Here is an 18543-nt window from a genome sequence, read left to right as displayed (position 1 = left end):
TGCTCCACTACGGAGCCCCTCAGGTGCCACAGTATGAGAAAAAATATTTTTTGCTAATCTGTACCCACAGTTTAGTAATCTGTACCCACAGTTTAGTAATCTGTACCCACAGTTTACTAATCTGTACCCACAGTTTAGTAATCTGTACCCACAGTTTAGTAATCTGTACCCACAGTTTACTAATCTGTACCCACAGTTTACTAATCTGTACCCACAGTTTAGCTAATCTGTACCCACAGTTTAGCTAATGAGCTAGCGTTCACGCCCATGCCATGACGTCAAACGTTTGTGGGTGTTGCTTGATAGAGCAGTACCCACAATTCAGCAAATGAGCTCACGTTCCGTCGTATACACGTCGAGGTAAATTCAATTTGTTTTTTTATTGATAGTATTAGAGTGTAGTGTAGTGTTCTGTCGAATCGGCATGGTGTGATTTACTTTCACTTTCGTTCCCTCATATTATATGATGGTAATATTGCTCTAGTTCCTAGTTCATATCGCAGTTTTAGCAGCGAACGGCTACAATCAGCCAGCGCGTTTCTTTTCATTTTTCGTGCGTCATGTTTTGAACATTCGCTGCGTTTTTAAGCAATCGCCCGGCGCAAGCAATCATCCAGTCCTCGCTGGAGAAGGAGACACTCACTCGGTCGCATTACAAGAGGATACAATTACGTCTTTGGGGTTTCAAACACTGTAAGTACCTTTTCTGCGGTTATTTTTGTGTAATGATAATAGTTTGTGGTTACTGCCGTTTTCTCCCGTGTTTTTCCTAGCTAAAAGTATTGCTTTAATAGCTGCCACCCCATGAGGTTTATGTTAATATGATATTACAACTATTGTTTTTAACGTATGTAAACATATTTAAATGTAATTAATATTTTAATTAATAATTTGATCACATATTCTATCTATTCCACGATGTAATCAGAAATCAAAACATAATTCTATTTTGCTCCACCTACAGAATGCACGCATGAGATCATGGACCAACTTCAGCTCATAGAGTTCTATTTTCATTTGGGCCTGAGCTACAAACACATACTATGTGTGCTGGGCTCCAAACACAGGATTGTTCTGAGTTTGAGGTCCCTCAAACGAATTCTTAAGAAGCATGGATTGTTCCGCCGAATCCATTATGACCACCCAGAGACAGTTGTGGAATTCATCAGAGAGGAGCTACAGGGCTCTGGAGCGTTGCATGGCTACCGGTGGATGTACACCAAATGTAAAGACAGAGGACTGCATGTACGAAAGGAAGATGTACGGCTGCTCCTTTCCGCAATGGACCCAGAGGGCACGACATTTAGAAGGAGAAGAAGACTGCACAGGCGAGCATACTTTGCCAAGGGTCCAAATTTTGTATGGCATGTCGACTCATACGACAAATTAAAGCCATTTGGCATTTGCATCAATGGAGCCATCGATGGATTTTCAAGGCGAATTCTGTGGCTGAATGCTTACCACACAAGCAGTAATCCAAAAGTCATCAGTGGCTACTTTCTTGAAACTATTAATGAATTAGGTGGATGTGCGCGCATCGTGAGAACAGACATGGGGACAGAAAACAGTTCCATCCGTGATATGCAGCAATTACTTCGTCGGACCCACACTGATGTGCATGCTGGTGGCAAAAGCTTTGTTGTTGGAAGAAGCACATCAAATCAAAGAATAGAGAGTCGGTGGGGCTTTCTCCGTCGAGAGTGTGTGGAATTCTGGCTGGACCTCTTCCACAGACTTAAAGATGAAGGACATTTTGATGGTGACTTCTTGGACAAGAACCTCATGTTATTTTGCTTTCTTGGTTTAATACAGGCAAGTAGTAACACTTCATAAGCACTTTATTGAATAATTTTTGCCATATCATGGTCAAGTTATAAATGCATTTTTATATTTTCTTCTCATGAATACAACTTTGCTTTTAAAGTTTTCAGAACCTTACAAAAAACAATCCAGACATTTTCCGTGACATTGTAGATGATTTATGTCTACCTTGCTTTCACACTGCAGTGCATTCGTTTTGCCTACCTTGGTAAAAAGTTGAGGACCCAATGGTCAGTGGTAACTGCAAACATACCAAACCTTACTGTAACATGCATTTTTTCAGTTATGGTTACCATACTTTGTTTTAATTCTACCTCCATATAGACACAGACACAGAAGTACGCTACAGATAAATTTGACCTCAGTGAATGGATGGATGATCAGATAATATTTGAACTACTTAATGCCAGTATTTTCCTTCACTTTCACCATGCCACTTTCATATTTTGGTGACTTCCTCGTGAATGCATCTGTGTTTGCACAATGAGCTGAGATTAGTCTTCGAAAAAGTTTATATTTCCAGTTAACATGTTTCTTAAAACATTTATGTAAATTGTTTTTGTATCACCTGCAGGATGAGTTGGATGCAGTCAAGGAGGTGTGGAACAGCCATCTGATTCGTCCATCCAAGAATGAGCGTGTCCCTCATGGTCGGCCTGATGTCATGTTCTTGGTCCCGGAGCTGTATGGCACAGAGGACTTTTTGTGCCAAGTGACTGAGGAGGATTTTTTGAGGTGTGAAGGTGACTGCATCCACCGCAATGATGTTGCTTGTGATGCTGATGTGTTCACTCTGTGTACACACATAATGTCACAGAACAACCTCCAAGTCCCAGTGGATGGATATATCGCCACGGACAACTACGTCAACTTGAGAGAGGAGCTAATAACACTCTTAGGTCTTTAATGGATGCAGTCCAGGTGTAAAAGGCTTCAAAGTCCTTTTACAATCCATAACGTATCACACCATTAATCAATGTGCCCTGTCTTACCCCCTAATGGTGTGTGTGCCCCCTCGCCACACCTCAACTGCTGTTTATATGGAGCCCTCACATAACTAAATGACAAATTGTTTTAAGTTTGAAGCATTCTGCTCATTATGGATTTTATCAAGTGTTTTACAACATGTGTAATTTTACTTAGAATTTTTTTTTGTACACTTATTGTGACTGTGTGTGCACCCATTCTTGTACATACATGGGAAATGTACAGAGAATTGTTGAAATTCATTTGATATATACTGTACATATATTTTGTAATTTGCTTGATGGTTCTACCCAAATTAACTGTTGCTGATTTATGGTTTTGTAAAATAAATAAATTGCTGCAAACTCCTCCGCATATTGACATGCATTGAGCCAACATGTAAAGATCTTTGATTGGTATTTAAAAAGCCACATTCAAGCTCGCTAAAATACATGTGTGTGATTCAAATAAATTCTAAAAGTAAAATTGATTGTCTTCTACATTTTCAGGTAGCCAAAGTATCTTGAGTTGAAACTGCTATTCAATCCTTAAATGTATTTGTGGAAACTATTTATGTGAAGCGAAGTGGTCAAATTCACACAAATGCACACTGTCAAATCAGACAGCAACAAGGTGACAACTTGATAACTGTAGACTTGAGATTTGGGTACTCAATTCAGCAAATAATGTCTCCTACATACAGTCTGTCTGAGAGCTGAGTGAATGTCACTGTCTTAACTGAGAAAAAAATTCAGATAGGAGCAGTTCCACATTTAATCTTTATAAAATTTGTGTAAAACAAGACATCGTAGTCGACCCCAGCGACACAACTATCTGCTTGCAATACAAGCAGTGGAGCAATTTTATAAAAACCAAAAAAAAAAAAATACACGTCTTAAAGCTGTTGCATAACAACCATAGTCACCAAAATTGTGTCTTACCACAACAAAATTGCTTCCTAATTTAGCAAAGAATCAACTATGCAAACAATGACTCACTCAATAGTCAGTAAATATAAACAACTCGACTTGCAGTCCAAGAGTATGAAATACCGGCATAAAACAGTAAATCTGGCCCCCATGAATCAGACCATGCAACTACATTATAAAATACCATTATGAACAAATTCCAGACAAAACAGCCGCCAAACCCTCTAAGAGTATATGGGAATAGATTTTGCAGAACAGACACTAAATTATGTCCATCACCCACATGTTGGCATCAAGTACATTCCCAAATTCCTCAGACAACTCAGGGTACGACCCATAGTTGTTGGCCACCTCCAGAACACAGCCACATGTATGGGACATTGGTCTTCGTGTAAATAGGTTCTCAGCCTCAAAGAATCGCACATGGATCTTCTCAGCCACTAAAAGATCTGCATCTTTGGAAAACAAAAATAAAATATTAGTTTAGAACCACATACCACCACCAACTCTATACTAGAACGCTCGTGTCTGTCACCTCAAATGAAGGCTCTCTAATCATTGCCTTCAATAGCTGTGTATTTATTAAACGTTTACATCAGGCCCGCTGAAGTTGAAAAAATTAAAGAAATAAACCTTGTTCATGTTTTATTTTCCCCGTAATTCTGATAAGTGTCCCCACTAGGAGACACACCCTAAGACAGATATTTTGTTGCAATGTTTTCGTTCATTTTCATTTAAAATTAGAGCATATATTTTCTCTATATACGATATGTATTTTCTTTCTTAGATAAAGTGAGGTTACCAAAACACTCCATCCAAGTGTTGCTGGTCCGGCCCCTCTGTCAAGAGAACCCATTGTGGCCCACAAATCAAAAATTTTGCCCCCCGTGTTTCAAAGTCAGCTGAGTGCACATTTCTTTTGGCATATATACACACACACACACACACATATATATATCCATATATATACATATATATACACATGTATATATACACATATGTATACATATATATATATATCAAATTTGACAAGTGAAAACAAATGACAGAATTAGGATTAATCGTAAAGATGTGAAAGATTACCAGTACAAAAATCGAAGAAATTTCTTGAGCCAACGTTCGTTGCAACTCCTGATGAATTTTTTCAGAAATTCAAAACTCTGCATTTCTCTCATGTTGAGGCCCTCATGCTGTAACATGGCGATTACTCTTCTTGGTGTTGGGGTAAGGCTACCATATACTTCATCCAGGCCTCCCAGTGGTAATGTCAGGACCGCTTCCCAGCCGAGGCTGGAAAGCGGTGGTAGGTGGATCCTTAATCGCAGACTCAGGAGGAATTGATTGACAGGATGTTTATTGGAAGCCGTCAAGCAATACACAATAATCACTATGATGCAGTTATCTATAAATTTAGTAACCGCAAGGGTTCTATGAGTACAGCCGCCGGAGAGGCGAAACACAAAACACTGGGAGACCGAGTCACTCCAGGAAAAAATAAGGGATCAACAGAAAACGCTTGCAACGCAAGAAACCGAAAAACAATGCTTACCACGAAAGGGTGAAGACAAAATCCAATTGAGACGATAAACTTAAAGCGAGGCGAAAAGTAGCTGGTGAAATTCAAAACATGAAAACGCAAACAACAGAACAAGAGCAAATCGCGAGCAGAACAATCTGTGAACAATCTGTGAACAATCTGTGAACAATCTGTGAACAATCTGTGAACAAGAGCATGAGCAATAGCATGAGCAACGTGGAACAATAGTCCGACGCGGGTATGTCCGCGTCGGCTGCTTAAGTAGTCCAATGATTAATGTCTTAATGACATTCAGCTGTGGCGATCGGGAGCGCGTCTCGCTCGTGGCCGCTTCCCGGAGCGGAGCCGCCGGGCCACGCCCACTTGCTGGAGACGCCGCAGACGGATCGTGACAGGTAATTTCAGTTCCTTCAATATACTGGACCAGCACTCAGCAATATAGGCGGGATCTTGAACCAGTTCCTTATGTGCCACCTCAATTAAAGTCTTCTTCACGTTCCCCTTATTGACAATAACTTTAACCTCGTGAGTGTCGAGGAAATCCATCCACTCCTCAGATCCAGCGATAGACAAAAAATCAATCATCGCTTGTTCAGCCACTTGTTTTTCTTCAGAGGGAATTGTGTCTAAAAATGCCGAAAGCAGGTCATTCTCCATCAGGTCAACGCCGAGACAATACAAAATAAAGGGCTTGGCTAATGCTATGGGAAAATATTGCACAATGTTGTATCCAAGGACCATAACTTTGGCAATGTTAACCCATTCGTCTTTCATGTCGTGTCGTGTCATTGGTATCTTCATTGTGCTTCCATGAGTGCATTTACTGAAGAATGTTTCCCAGTATTCACTTAAGGCATCACGTAACACACCACCATTATCTTCTCCCTTTTCCATTGCTCCATTGGGTTGGAACATCTCGATCTCCACCAGCAGCTCATCAGTAGTTACAGTGCCGTTTTGAAAGGCTGCATTTAATTCATGGAAAACATTTCCCCTGTGCAGTTGAAGTTTTCTTGCTTTAAGTGGATGAGATTCTTGCCCTGGGGATGGATTTTCAACCAACAGCTCCATGGGGATGGTGTCGTCGAGGGTGTCATCGACATCATAAGTGGCATAATCAGCAAATGAATGTCTGAAGACTATTTCTTCATCAGCAATAACATTTTCTAACAGTCCACCTACTGCTCCCACCATTTCACTGTCCAATGGAGGCACCTTGGCTGTTTCCTCCAATGCAGTAAAATGCACAGAAGCGGTGTCATGTGGCTCATCAAGCACTTTTGCAGGGGCATCAGCACCAACTCTTTTGCATGACAAATAAAGCCGTAATGTTTTCACCTTTCTCTTTTCATACTGCTCATTTAATGTTGTTTGTGGTGAAATGATCTCTTCAGTGAAGTCCCGTATTAGAAATTCAAAATCGCTTTCCCTCCCTAGTTTTGATTTTCCATTTGGAAAAAAGAGTGCTTTGCCTGTTTCCATTAATTCTGACATTGTTGCATTCTTCAGGGCCTTTAAATGTCTTGTGCCTCCTCCTCTTCTCTCTCTAACTTGCACAATTCGGTCCTGAGTCTCTTCAAATAGGCCCATTTGGTAGTTGCGGTGTTCTTTCATAGCATTAGTGTTGCCAGACATTTTTTTCACCCGCTCATCTGTGCGGCCATTGTCAAAACCCCGCCTTTGTTGAATTTTTGAAATCAAAGACTCAGTTGCTTTGGATATTGTTGTGTTGGTTCCTTCAAGCGCAGCTACTTCTCTTCTGCAGTATTGGCGTATTGCAATTCGGTCTCCAGCTTTGGGAACATATTCTGTGAGCTGCTGGTCTGTCATCGCATTGACAGCATAGCAATCAATCTGAGGAAAAATAGAACATTGGTAATGAAACAAGTTTTAAAAATACACAAAGTACATGACCAGCAATCATTTTAAAACATGGAAAGTAAGACGCATTTTGAACAGCAACGTAGAAAAATGATTGGCTGAACCTCCAATAGTGTACTAACTACGCTAAACATCATTCATAAATATGAATTAGAAATGGTGTAAAGGGGTAGGAACACAGTTTATACTTCTTCCTACTCCATTTCGAACTGTATATATATATATATATATATATATATATATATATATATATATATATATATATATATATATATATATATATATATTTGACAGGACCCTTCAAACGTAAAACAACTGGCGTGGTTTGCATATGGAGACAGGGACAAAATGAGAGCTGCCCACATCTCATTGAAATTTCATTACATAAATAATCTGATTGTCGTGATTTCCTCAAAAGGTTCTGCAACAAAATGTGTTTTCTACCATAATTTTTGTCAAGGCCTGTTTCAAAATTTTTGATTTTTTTTAACAATTCCAATGAACCACAATAAAAAAAATAAATGTCCGATTATGAATGGTTATTTTTCCTTTTTATTTTTATGTATTATGATTGTTATATATGTCGTTTCCCTCTTTCCATGAACAGACAACACTTTTGTCAATGTGTGTGTACTTCATTTACACTTAAATGCTTCTATACTAGAATTACAACCTGCCCCAAAGAAATGCAAATCCATTTGGGTGGATTAAACTTGATTATTGAGATTGATATTAAGAATAGAAAAATTTGAATCATTACAATTTTCTTTTTATGATCAACCATGTCTCACAACATATAATATGCCCGAAGCAGTTTTCCTTAAACACCCACATTGGTTAAATGACATGTTATTGCCTGTTGTACATACCTTCTCCTCGATAAAGGTGGCAATGACTTTATCATCTAACTTTCGCTGGTCTTGGAGAAATTTTAGAAAATTCGAGTCCATCTTCTGAAACAGAGGAGTAAAATGGCACTACTGCTGCATTACACATCGTCTCAAGGCAATTAAAGAGACAAGATGCAAAGTAAAACTACAGTATTGTACTTTGAAAATATGATTCTGCACGTTTACAAAAATGTCATGTCATCCTGACAAAATGAATAGATAAGAATGCATGATCGTTTCCATCGTTTCACAGTTTCATTATACAGCCATATTTAGCAACCCAACATAGCCCAGAAGCGAGTTATTAAGCAATTTACGACAAGCACGGCAGTAAACACAACAAATTGTTGTCGTGAAATAAAAGTAACTTTAGACAATGTACTTACAGTGAATGTCAGAGACGTACTTGTCTCCTCTTGTGGTGATTCGTGAGTGTTTGTACACTTCTCCGACGAGGGCTCGACTAAAACCACTGATGCCTGCTGATACGCCAAAAAGACGACAATAAAATCAAACCGTGGCTAGGGTGACGGTTGTCATGATTGGGTGACTTGTGGCGAGCGAAATAATGCGCGAAAAATGTTTAAAACGTGACGCACGAATAGAAAACACGGAGGCTAAATGTAGCCGTTCGCTGCTAATACTGCTCTATCAAGCAACAGTCACGAACTAGAGCGATGTACGCCTTACTTACATTTGACGGAATGGCATGGGCGTGAACATAAATCACGGAATTACAAGTCTTTAAGCGATCGCAGAACACACTATACTCTCGTACTATCAATATAACATCTAATAGAATTTACCTTGAGAGATATACGACCGCGTATACGACGGAACGGGAGCTCATTTGCTGAATTGTGGGTACTGCTCTATCAAGCAACACCCACAAACATTTGACGTCATGGCATGGGCGTGAACGCTAGCTCATTTTTAAAGTCAAATTTAAAAACACATACACGATTACACACTGGAGAAAAACCTTTTTCATGCTCAGTTTGTGGAAAATGCTTCTCTCAAAAGACAAGTTTAATAGCACACACAAGAACACAGTGGCGAAAAACCTTTTTCCTGCTCAGTTTGTGGCAAAAGCTTTTCTGGAAAGTCAAATTTAACAAGTCACATAAAAACACACACTGGAGAAAAAAAACTTTTCCTGCTCAGTTTGTGGCAAAAGCTTTTCTGTAAAGTCAAATTTAACAAGTCACATAAAAATACACACTGGAGAAAAACATTTTTCATGCTCAGTTTGTGGCAAGAGTTTCTCTCAAGTCAAGTTTAACAGAACATATAAGACCGCACTGTGGAGAAAAAACCTTCGCCTGCTCAGTTTGTGCCAAAGGATTCTCTCTAAAATCAACTTTAACAAAACAGAAGAACACACAGTGGAGAAAAACCTTTTTCCTGCTCAGTTTGTGGCAAAAGCTTTTCTGGAAAGTCAAATTTAACAAGTCACATAAAAACACACACTGGAGAAAAAAAACTTTTCCTGCTCAGTTTGTGGCAAAAGCTTTTCTGTAAAGTCAAATTTAACAAGTCACATAAAAATACACACTGGAGAAAAACATTTTTCCTGCTCAGTTTGTGGCAAGAGTTTCTCTCAAAAGTCAAGTTTAACAGAACATATAAGACCGCACTGTGGAGAAAAAACCTTCGCCTGCTCAGTTTGTGCCAAAGGATTCTCTCTAAAATCAACTTTAACAAAACAGAAGAACACACAGTGGAGAAAAACCTTTTTCCTGCTTAGTTTGTGACAAGAGTTTCTCTCAAATGTCGCATTTAACAAGCCATACAAGAACACACAGTGGAGACAAGCCATTCAGTTGCAGCGTTTGTGCTAAAAAAATTCTCCACTAAACAGCATGCGGAGAGTCACAATTGTGCTGGTGAGAATAGCAGCGATCCTTGAAGCTTAAAAAAAAGAAAACAATAAACTGAAGGAACTGACTCTTTGTGGTAAGATGTACATTTTGATTTTGAATAAAATATGATAAATTGAATTTTGCAAAGCTTTTTTATTGACATTAAGCCAATGTGATCTGTGCCAGAAGAAGCAATGTGTCTGAGTGATGATGATTTGTTTTGGTGTTTACATCAAACATGTAAATAAAATAAATTGCCTTTGCCTAGAACAACATTTGTTAACGTTATGCTTTTCAGTTGTCTTTTTAATCGTATTTAATGGAAAAGGTGTGAGAAGAAACTGTGCTTATGAAATCGTTGCCTTCCACAATCATCAATAAAATCACTTGTTCCACTTGCTCAACTGGCCTTCATTACGCTGTGTGAAAAGGTAAAAAACAGATCTCGAAGTTGAACTAAAAAAAGAACAAGAAAGAGAAATGCGAATAGTCTCAGTTTCTCTCAAAGTTTTTGGAATGGCAGGAGTGTAGCCACACCGGTCCAGCAAAAAGGCCACGATTCAGACTGATATCCAGATTTTCCTTTTTTATTTCTCCTTTTCCTCTGACGGCGTTTGGAAATTCCGGAGCCCCTTAGGGGACATGGAAGAAAAAAAAACAACTTTGCATTCCCTCGCAAAGATAGTGAATTTTAGTGAAAAACTTTCGGCGCGACAGGACGTCACTTTCGGCGCGACATCTTTTCCTCCGCTTTTATCCACCGGGCGAGTAAACGCAACTATGGTTTCGTGCACCACCACATGCAACACTTGCACCATTCTCATGGAAAGACTCTCCCTGCTAGAGGGACGTGTCCGCCAGCTAGAGCAGAGTAATGTGGTAAGCGTAAACGTGGCGGACACGACTGTTAGCACGGGTTGTAGCCAACCTGCTAGTCTGGTTAGCATTGGCCGTAAACGGCTTGCTAATCGCGGTGAGCCTGTTAAGACACATAGCAGTTCCATTCCACCTCGGTCTCATGGCTCCCGCACCTTAGTGATAGGTGACTCCATTACCCGCAACATTAAGCTTGAAAATCCAGCCACAGTATTGTGTATTCCTGGGGCCAGAGCACCCGACATAGAAGCTAATCTTATGGAGCTAGCGCGCAAGACACCTATACACCAGCGCAGTGCAAACAACGCTAGCTATTCAGAAATAGTGATACACGTTGGCTCCAATGACACTAGGATGAAGCAATCAGAGATCACAAAGAAAAACATAGCAAGGACTTGTGATCTCGCCAGAAAGATGAGTCGGCATCGAGTAATTGTCTCTGGCCCCTTGCCTGCGAGAGGCAATGATGAGAGGTTTAGTAGATTATTCTCGCTAAATAAGTGGCTGGCTAGTTTTTGTAGTGAGCAGGGACTGCAGTTTATAGATAACTGGCCTTCTTTCTGGGGCCGACCCGACCTGCTGAGGATGGACGGCCTTCACCCTAACTGGGAAGGCGCCATCACTCTTTCTAGAAACATAGATTATTGTTTGAGCCTTCCATGACTATTCATATTAGAGCAGGTCGGGTTGCAGGCGAATAGTGAGCCTGTAAGGAAGGGTATGGAGTCTGTAAGGCTAGAGCTAACTAGCGCTATGCTAGACTTAGACAACACACATAGCTTTTCTTCTAGATTTGAGCGCTACACACCATACGCTGTTAGATCTCATACTGATATAATTTCTACTGAGGTGGCAATACATGATGGGTTTAAGCATTCCTCCTCGGTCAGTTTTATTGACGACGAGCCGTTCTCTCACAATAATAGCACTCGAAAGCTCTTAAATAACTATCGGATTCCGACCGTCGGAAATTCCCGCCGCGTTTATAGTCGCTCGAGGTACAATCCGGGACCTAGGCAAGGCAATCTCCTTGATATTATGACCAGGAGTCCTGTTGCGCGGAATAACTTAGAGAGACCTATTTTACTGAAACTCGGTTTTTTAAATATTAGATCGCTTTCATCGAAAGCCTTGTTAGTTAATGACCTTATTAGAGACCATAATCTTAACATGATTGGTCTTTGCGAGACCTGGTTAAAACCAAATCAGTTTTTACCGCTAAATGAGGCTTCGCCTCCAAACTTCGTGAGCTCGCATGTTGCGCGCCCTCAAAAGAAAGGCGGGGGTGTAGCCCTCATTTCCGAATCTAACCTAAAACTTAGTCCTCGTTTTAGCAATTCCTTTAAAACATTTGAAGTTCTCATTATGCGATCCTCAGCCGAGCTGCCGTTTTATCTTGCCGTTCTTTATCGTCCACCTGGCTCTTACTCCGGCTTTTTAGATGAATTTTCTGAATTCGTAGCTGATTTAGTAACTCATGCGGATAATATACTTATCATGGGCGAATTCAACATTCATATGAATCTCCCGTCGGAACCACTTACCGTAGCGTTTCGGACAATCATTGATATGTTTGGTTTCACGCAAATAATAAATGAAGCAACGCATATAAATGGCAATACGCTAGATTTGGTATTAACCCGAGGCTTAGCATCTTCAAAAATAATTGTATTACCATATACCAGTGCTATATCTGACCATTACTTTATCAAATTTGAAGTCTTGGCTCACTGTCATCGTTCTGACCATAATCAAAATTATAGCAGCCGTAACATTAGCTCCTCAACCATCGTTGCGTTCTCTGAGCTACTCCCTTTAGCAACTGCTTCGTTTCCTAATTATATTGGTACGATTGATGATCTCACAAACAACTTTAATGTCGCTTTGTTAAATGCGCTTGACTCCGTCGCGCCTTTAAAAACTAAAACTCGTCCAAAGAGGCTTACTCCGTGGTTTACAGAGGAAACGCGCGTACTGAAACGATCTTGTAGGAAGCTTGAGCGCAAATGGCGTGCGACCAAACTTGAGGTCTTCCGTCAGGCATGGTGCGATAGTTTACTAATATACAAAGAAGCGCTTAATTTAGCCAAAACTAATTATTATTCTAGATTAATTGTCTTACATAAAAACAATCCTAAATATTTATTTGATACCGTAGCAATGCTAACGCAACAGCGACCAACCTCGGATAGCTCTTCCTATTCAGCTCACGATTTTATGCAATTTTTTACTCAGAAGATAGAATGTATTCGTGATGAGATTAAAGACACTGTTCTTAAAATTCCGTCGAATTCCGCGATAAATGGTGTTAATAGGGACATTAGGGCTGATAACTGTCCGATAACCTTATGTCAATTTAAAAAAATATCTCTTGAGAGCCTAACAAAATTGGTTAGTGCGGCAAAACCGACAACTTGTGTGCTCGATCCGCTTCCTGGCAAACTAATTAAAGAACTGTTTACGACCCTAGGACCGTCTGTTTTAAATATAATTAATCTATCGCTTACCACGGGTGTAGTACCAGCAGCTTTTAGGACCGCCGTTATCCGACCGTTACTTAAGCAACCAAACCTTGACCCAGAGAGTCTCATCAACTATAGGCCGGTTTCAAATCTTCCGTTTATTGCAAAAATTCTTGAAAAAGTCGTAGCGCAACAACTTAATGAATATATGACTGCTAATAATCAATTTGAACCTTTCCAATCGGGTTTTAGAGCCGACCACTCTACTGAGACGGCCCTTGCTAAAGTTACTAATGATTTTCTCATAGCTATGGACGCTAAAGGATAATGTAAATGGCAGTCAATTTAAAACTGAACAAAGGTTGGACTGCTCGGAGCCACTTTTGTGATCCTGGCATGGAAGTCCATTGTTTCAGAGGGGTCTCGTTCACACCTCCTGTGGTGCAGCTGTGATCTAATCTTCCTGCATTCCTCTCCTGAATGTCTGGTCATTAGCATGGTCTAAACTTCAGTTACACTTAAAGGATTTCATACTTTTGACTATTAAAGGAATATAAGAGTTTGAGCTTAACATAGTTCATTAGATGTTGGTGCATCCAATGTATGAAAATGTGATATTGTAAAATGCTGAGAGTGTGACTGGTGGCGCGAAACTGGTTGCTGGGGTTGTGCAAGAATGGAATGTTTTAGAAGCAGAAGGCGCTGAGCGAGACGAGATGACTCCGGGAAGGAGCGGCCATCGGGGGATCGCACGCAGTAGGAGCCACGGGATTCGGCGGGAGGAGAAAGACCAATGAGAGCGAGCTAAAGTTAACTGCAATACACATAGCCAATAGAATCATGCCAGGATGCCTTTGTCTGTGCCATTTTGCATGTTGTATAGTATGAATCAGTACTGGGCAACTCGGGGGTAGAACACATTCGCTGGTGGCAAGAGAGGTGTAGACTTGTATTGAGAGGGATCCGAGATCTAGGTGCCATGTAGGAAATCTGTATTGGGAATAAATCCACTTCGTGTGTGAAAATGCCGGCTTCCTGATACCTTTCTATTGCAGAACGAGCGCGCATATTGTTGGATGTGTGAGAGTTGGGTAAGGTCGCAAATTGGAGTCAGATTACTTATTTGAGTTTACATTGGGTTAAAGTTAAATTCTAACATTGATATAAAGATAAATTCCAACAATTTATGGTGACCCCGACGTGATGCATGAGAGGTAATAGAAGTCTGGGACTTCAAAGAGAGTCTGGGACTCTAAGAAAAGAAAAGAAGCCTGGGGCTTCAAGAGCCTGGGGCTCAAAGGAAGCCTGGGGCTTCAGAAAAAACCACAAGAGTCTGAGACTCGGGCCTGGGGCCCACGTCCACACCAGGTGACGACCTGATAAAGGTTAAAGGATAAAGGAGCCACACTTCTGACCGGCCTTCCTCTTGGGCCCACAGTGACATAAGGTAAGCAGATCCTTTTCAAATTCTGCATATTGGCAACGCTAAATTATAAGAGGAAGGCGGAGTGGAACGGCGTTAAAATGTATAAATAAATAAGTGTAAAAGTGTGGACGATAGTAGTGTAAAATCTGGGATTTACCTACTAGAATAGTTTGGAACTATTCGTGGTTAAGATATGATATGGTTAAATAAATAAATAAATATATAAATAAATAAGTGTAAAAGTGTGGACGATAGTAGTGTAAAATCTGGGATTTACCTACTAGAATAGTTTGGAACTATTCGTGGTTAAGATACGGTATAAAATCTGGGATTTACGTATCGGGACACGGTTTAAAATCTGGGATTTATGTGTCTGTGTGGAAGCTGTGTGAATGTGAAGGCTAAAATTGTTCTGCGTAAGAAGTGGTTGGGACACACACGAGTGGATTTCAGGATGTTGAAGGAGAGGAAGTGTTATAGTGGTCTCGGGTCCTGGGTGTGGCACGGAGATTAAGGATAAATTCATAAAAATGAAACATAAAAAAGAGAAGAAAAACATGAAGTAGGGATGAAATAAGAAAAGAGAAAGAAAGAAAGCTAGAGAAAAGAGAAGAAATTGTGTCAGTGTAGCGATGGGAAGTTCAATAAGAAAAGAAAAGGAATGTGAAAAAGATGCAGAATGTGTAGAAAAGAGAAAGGAACAATTAATGTTCCATTGAAAGGAGGATGGTGAAACAGGCAGTATTGAGAATGACAGAGTTTGGTGATTGAAGAAGGTGTGACTTGAACAAATGAAAAGGATAAGAATTAGGGTCTGCTGTAAGGAGGAATTGAAGAAATAAATATTTCATGTTTCATACTTGAGTTGATGGTCTTTCTATTAAGGTAACTGTAATTAGTAACTGGAATGAAATGCACAGATGGAAATGACACAAAGAAAAAGATTGGTGTTATGAAATCTTAATTGAAGGAAGCTTTGAGAGCATGAGAAACCTTTGCAAGAGCATAGGTGGTCCCTGACTTTGTAGTTTGTGATTTGATACCTTGATTGGTTGAGTGGCTTTGGTAAGGCTACAGTGAATTTGGAAAATTAAAGGAAAAAAAAATAAGAGTGAGAAAGATTTTACAGAAGGCAATGAGTATAGGTGTAATCGTAAAATCATGAGTGTGCTCTAACAAAGAGTTAACAGCTCTTTGAAGTTAGGTGCTCGTTCCAAAGTAGGGGGAGGAAGTCAGAGAAAGAGGATGAAGTGATTGAAAAAGTGGAAGAAAAGACGGAATGTCTGAGAGGCATTTATCCACAGTTGCCAGACTCGCAACAGTATGTGTTTGAGCCGCCGCCCGATCCGACGGCGCCATTAATGGGGGGGGAGCAGAATGGTTTGAGATGCAAAAGATAAAACGATTCACGGATGGCACCAGCGACCATACAATTGATCGAACAGGCTGTGAATAATGAGAGAGAGGGTGCGCGGAGAACAGCAGGGGAGTGTGGAGACGCCCGTGCTGGCCCCGGGGGGGAAGCACCAGCAGGAACATGTAAACATTTCAGACACAAGAGGAAAAACAGGCATCAATGGCAGTCGTTAACTGATTGAAAAGGAAGATATGCCTTTTGGTGCTCTCGTAAGAAGGTCACAGTCCTTTTGTTTCAGAGGTGTGTCGCGGCACCCCCCTCGATGTTGCAGACGTTGATCTAATCTTCAGGCATCTGCCTCTCATTGAGGTGTGGAGCAGTTTTTTTTTACAGTGCTAGTGTAGTAAGGTACGGGATAAAATATATGTATTCAACCTAACAATAAATACAAATTAGCAGGGAATTAGAACACAAGTTAAACACTGAAACATGCAGGGGATGCCTGAGGAACAGCAGGGCGGCGACAATCTTATTAAAATGTAAATTTTTAAGCAAAGGGATTATGGTTTTGGGATAAGTTTTAAGTGAAGTATTCTATGAACATGTTGAGAGAAAATCTTTGGAAAGGGGAATATCTAGCCATTGGAGATTGGTTTACCAAATATAAAGTTGGACTAAATAGTTTCGTAGATGATTTATTAACTGATGTGTATTAAATGTGACAAAGGTGAAAGACAGATGTTTTTTTTGACTGTACGACGCGAACGCTGACATGACAATTTTAGAGGATATGACATCATTCCATAAATACCAGACTGCTAACATTCGCATCTATGAGCTGTTTGATGTCACAGGTGCAGTTTCGTCAGCTACGTCCTTGAGAGGAGAAACAACTTCACGGGGAGTGAATGGGAAAATCCAGAGACCCACAGTTGTAAATTTTGGCATACGCTGGCTAAATTGAGGCAAAATTAAGGAACTGCCAGCACAAATCACAGTGGAACCAAGGCGGACGCGCCAAGGGAGGGGTCTCTGTGTGGAATTGGAAAGTATCGTTTGGTGAATGAAAGTGTGAAAGAAAAAGTGTTTGGATGCATATGTGGTGTGAGTGAATGTTTAAGGGACGGGCCTCAGGACAGACAATTGTTTGAGGTCACCGGCAAGCCCTTACAGTACTTAGGATGCGATGGGTGGACAGGCCTGATCAACCTGAATCCCTATTGCACTCCCGAGTATTGATTTTCAAATTGTTTTTGGAGAAAGATTGGAGTAATTAAATTCAAGCATCAAGTGAATGGTTGATTGACGTTATTACACAAAATTTATGCAAAACTGAAAGTTTTGGAAGGAAGATAATTTACCCCTTCTCATTCTCACTGGCAAGTGCCACTCGTCCAGTTCTGTCCACAGGTTTGAGGTGACATGTGACCAGTGTGACCAGAAGGCCGGAGAATGCTTCAAATAGCGCCTCACCACGCCCATCCCGGAGGTTCTCCTCAACAAGGAGGGAGAAATAAGATATTCTAATTTAGGGTCCACGGTACAGATTAAGATATAGTTGTTGCTTTAGCCTGCTCATGTGCTCCACAGAAGTTATTATTATTCACATTGGATGCGCGACTAGAGAACACACACCCAGTCCAGGATAGGGCAAAATTTTCTTGGATTGTTTAGACTTTTCCATATAATACAGCACCACAGCAGTGATACTTGGAGTTAATGTCGAATTAGTGGCACTGTTTTTATGGAAAATTACTCACTTAACGCAAGGGTAAGTTGTTGTAGAGGAGATATTTCAGACGAAAATGACCCTGAAGTGGTCTCAAGCACGTGTCTCATGTTGGATGTATGAATGTTATTCTGATATTTTCCATTGTATCGTAGTTCATTGTATTTAGGACTAAGACATTGTAAAACACTGTTTGGAAGAACTTATAGAATACCTCAAATTTAAGAACAAATGGGAAATAGATGTTGAAGCAACTTTAGTTGACCATATGTGAAAAGTGTTAGGAAAACAAAAGACAGGCGCAAATTTAGAGTGACAAGGATCTTTCTGTCTCCCAGCAGGGGCAGTAATCTAGTAAAGCCAGGATACTGGGTGCTTGTAAGAAGTTTGAAGATAAGACATTCGTAATTACCCAAGGGGGAAGGAGGGGTTAGTAACAGCTATCACAGCTGTAAAGATAGCAGAAAGGTCAACATTGGTTTATTCGACACGTTGTAAAGAGGTCACACGTTGTAAAGAGGTCACGTTGGTTGAAATCTCCTACAAAGGAGACACCAGACTAAGAGGTTTATACAGAGTTACAAGCGGGACAAAATTTATTTAAGAGGAACTGTCCTCACTTGAGGCCGAGGCCAGATCTGCTGACCAGCATGATGGTCACCAGCTAAATGGGGACACCTCAGGTGAGATTGGCTGTGCCGTGTATCAGATATTTCTGGCCCGTTGGGGTCGATGTTGCTGTGTCTTTCAGGTGGGGAAGGGGGAGACAGGCCTGGTCTATGTGGCCAGGGCGAGACGTGAATGGAG

General features: G+C 40.5%; 2 protein-coding genes across 3 annotated transcripts; one reads left to right on the top strand and one right to left on the bottom strand.

Moving 5' to 3' along the window:
• Nucleotides 1-346: 346 nt before the first annotated feature.
• On the top strand, nucleotides 347-3314 carry LOC148342025 (uncharacterized). Of its 2 annotated transcripts, none has more exons than XM_088286776.1 (3): nucleotides 347-360; nucleotides 965-1812; nucleotides 2396-3314. In XM_088286776.1, the coding sequence occupies exons 2-3, from the start codon at nucleotides 982-984 to the stop codon at nucleotides 2726-2728; spliced, it is 1164 nt and encodes a 387-aa protein (XP_088142902.1). In that variant the 5' UTR covers nucleotides 347-360; nucleotides 965-981; the 3' UTR covers nucleotides 2729-3314. The 2 variants fall into 2 exon arrangements, with proteins under 2 accessions (XP_088142902.1, XP_088142894.1); XM_088286768.1 differs by lacking the exon at nucleotides 347-360 and adding an exon at nucleotides 538-693.
• Nucleotides 3315-3718: 404 nt separating this feature from the next.
• Nucleotides 3719-8698, bottom strand: LOC148342024 (uncharacterized). The gene is made up of 6 exons (XM_088284285.1): nucleotides 8411-8698; nucleotides 8004-8087; nucleotides 5649-7107; nucleotides 4800-4977; nucleotides 4404-4408; nucleotides 3719-4171 (listed from the first exon to the last, which is right to left on the bottom strand). Exons 2-6 carry the CDS (start codon nucleotides 8082-8084, stop codon nucleotides 3978-3980), a joined length of 1917 nt encoding a protein of 638 aa, XP_088140411.1. The 5' UTR covers nucleotides 8085-8087; nucleotides 8411-8698; the 3' UTR covers nucleotides 3719-3977.
• Nucleotides 8699-18543: the final 9845 nt, after the last annotated feature.

This window comes from Idiotropiscis lumnitzeri, chromosome 2, assembly GCF_059441095.1.
Source record: "Idiotropiscis lumnitzeri isolate Australia: NSW breed Sydney's pygmy pipehorse chromosome 2, RoL_Ilum_1.0, whole genome shotgun sequence".
Lineage (NCBI taxonomy): Eukaryota > Metazoa > Chordata > Actinopteri > Syngnathiformes > Syngnathidae > Idiotropiscis > Idiotropiscis lumnitzeri.
The sequence above is the reverse complement of the archived record's forward strand: the minus strand, read 5'-3'. Positions and strand labels throughout refer to the sequence as shown.

What these genes read in the sequence shown, in the direction of transcription:
- LOC148342025 (XM_088286776.1), top strand. Translation starts at nt 982, where the DNA reads ATGGACCAACTTCAGCTCATAGAGTTCTATTTTCATTTGGGCCTGAGC. An exon ending in GCTTTCTTGGTTTAATACAG is followed by an intron (nt 1,813 to 2,395) that starts GCAAGTAGTAAC and finishes TATCACCTGCAG; the next exon opens with GATGAGTTGGATGCAGTCAA.
- LOC148342024 (XM_088284285.1), bottom strand. Translation starts at nt 8,084, where the DNA reads ATGGACTCGAATTTTCTAAAATTTCTCCAAGACCAGCGAAAGTTAGAT. An exon ending in CCACCTTTATCGAGGAGAAG is followed by an intron (nt 7,108 to 8,003) that starts GTATGTACAACA and finishes ATTTTTCCTCAG; the next exon opens with ATTGATTGCTATGCTGTCAA. An exon ending in ATTGAAGGAACTGAAATTAC is followed by an intron (nt 4,978 to 5,648) that starts CTGTCACGATCC and finishes TCCTGACATTAC; the next exon opens with CACTGGGAGGCCTGGATGAA.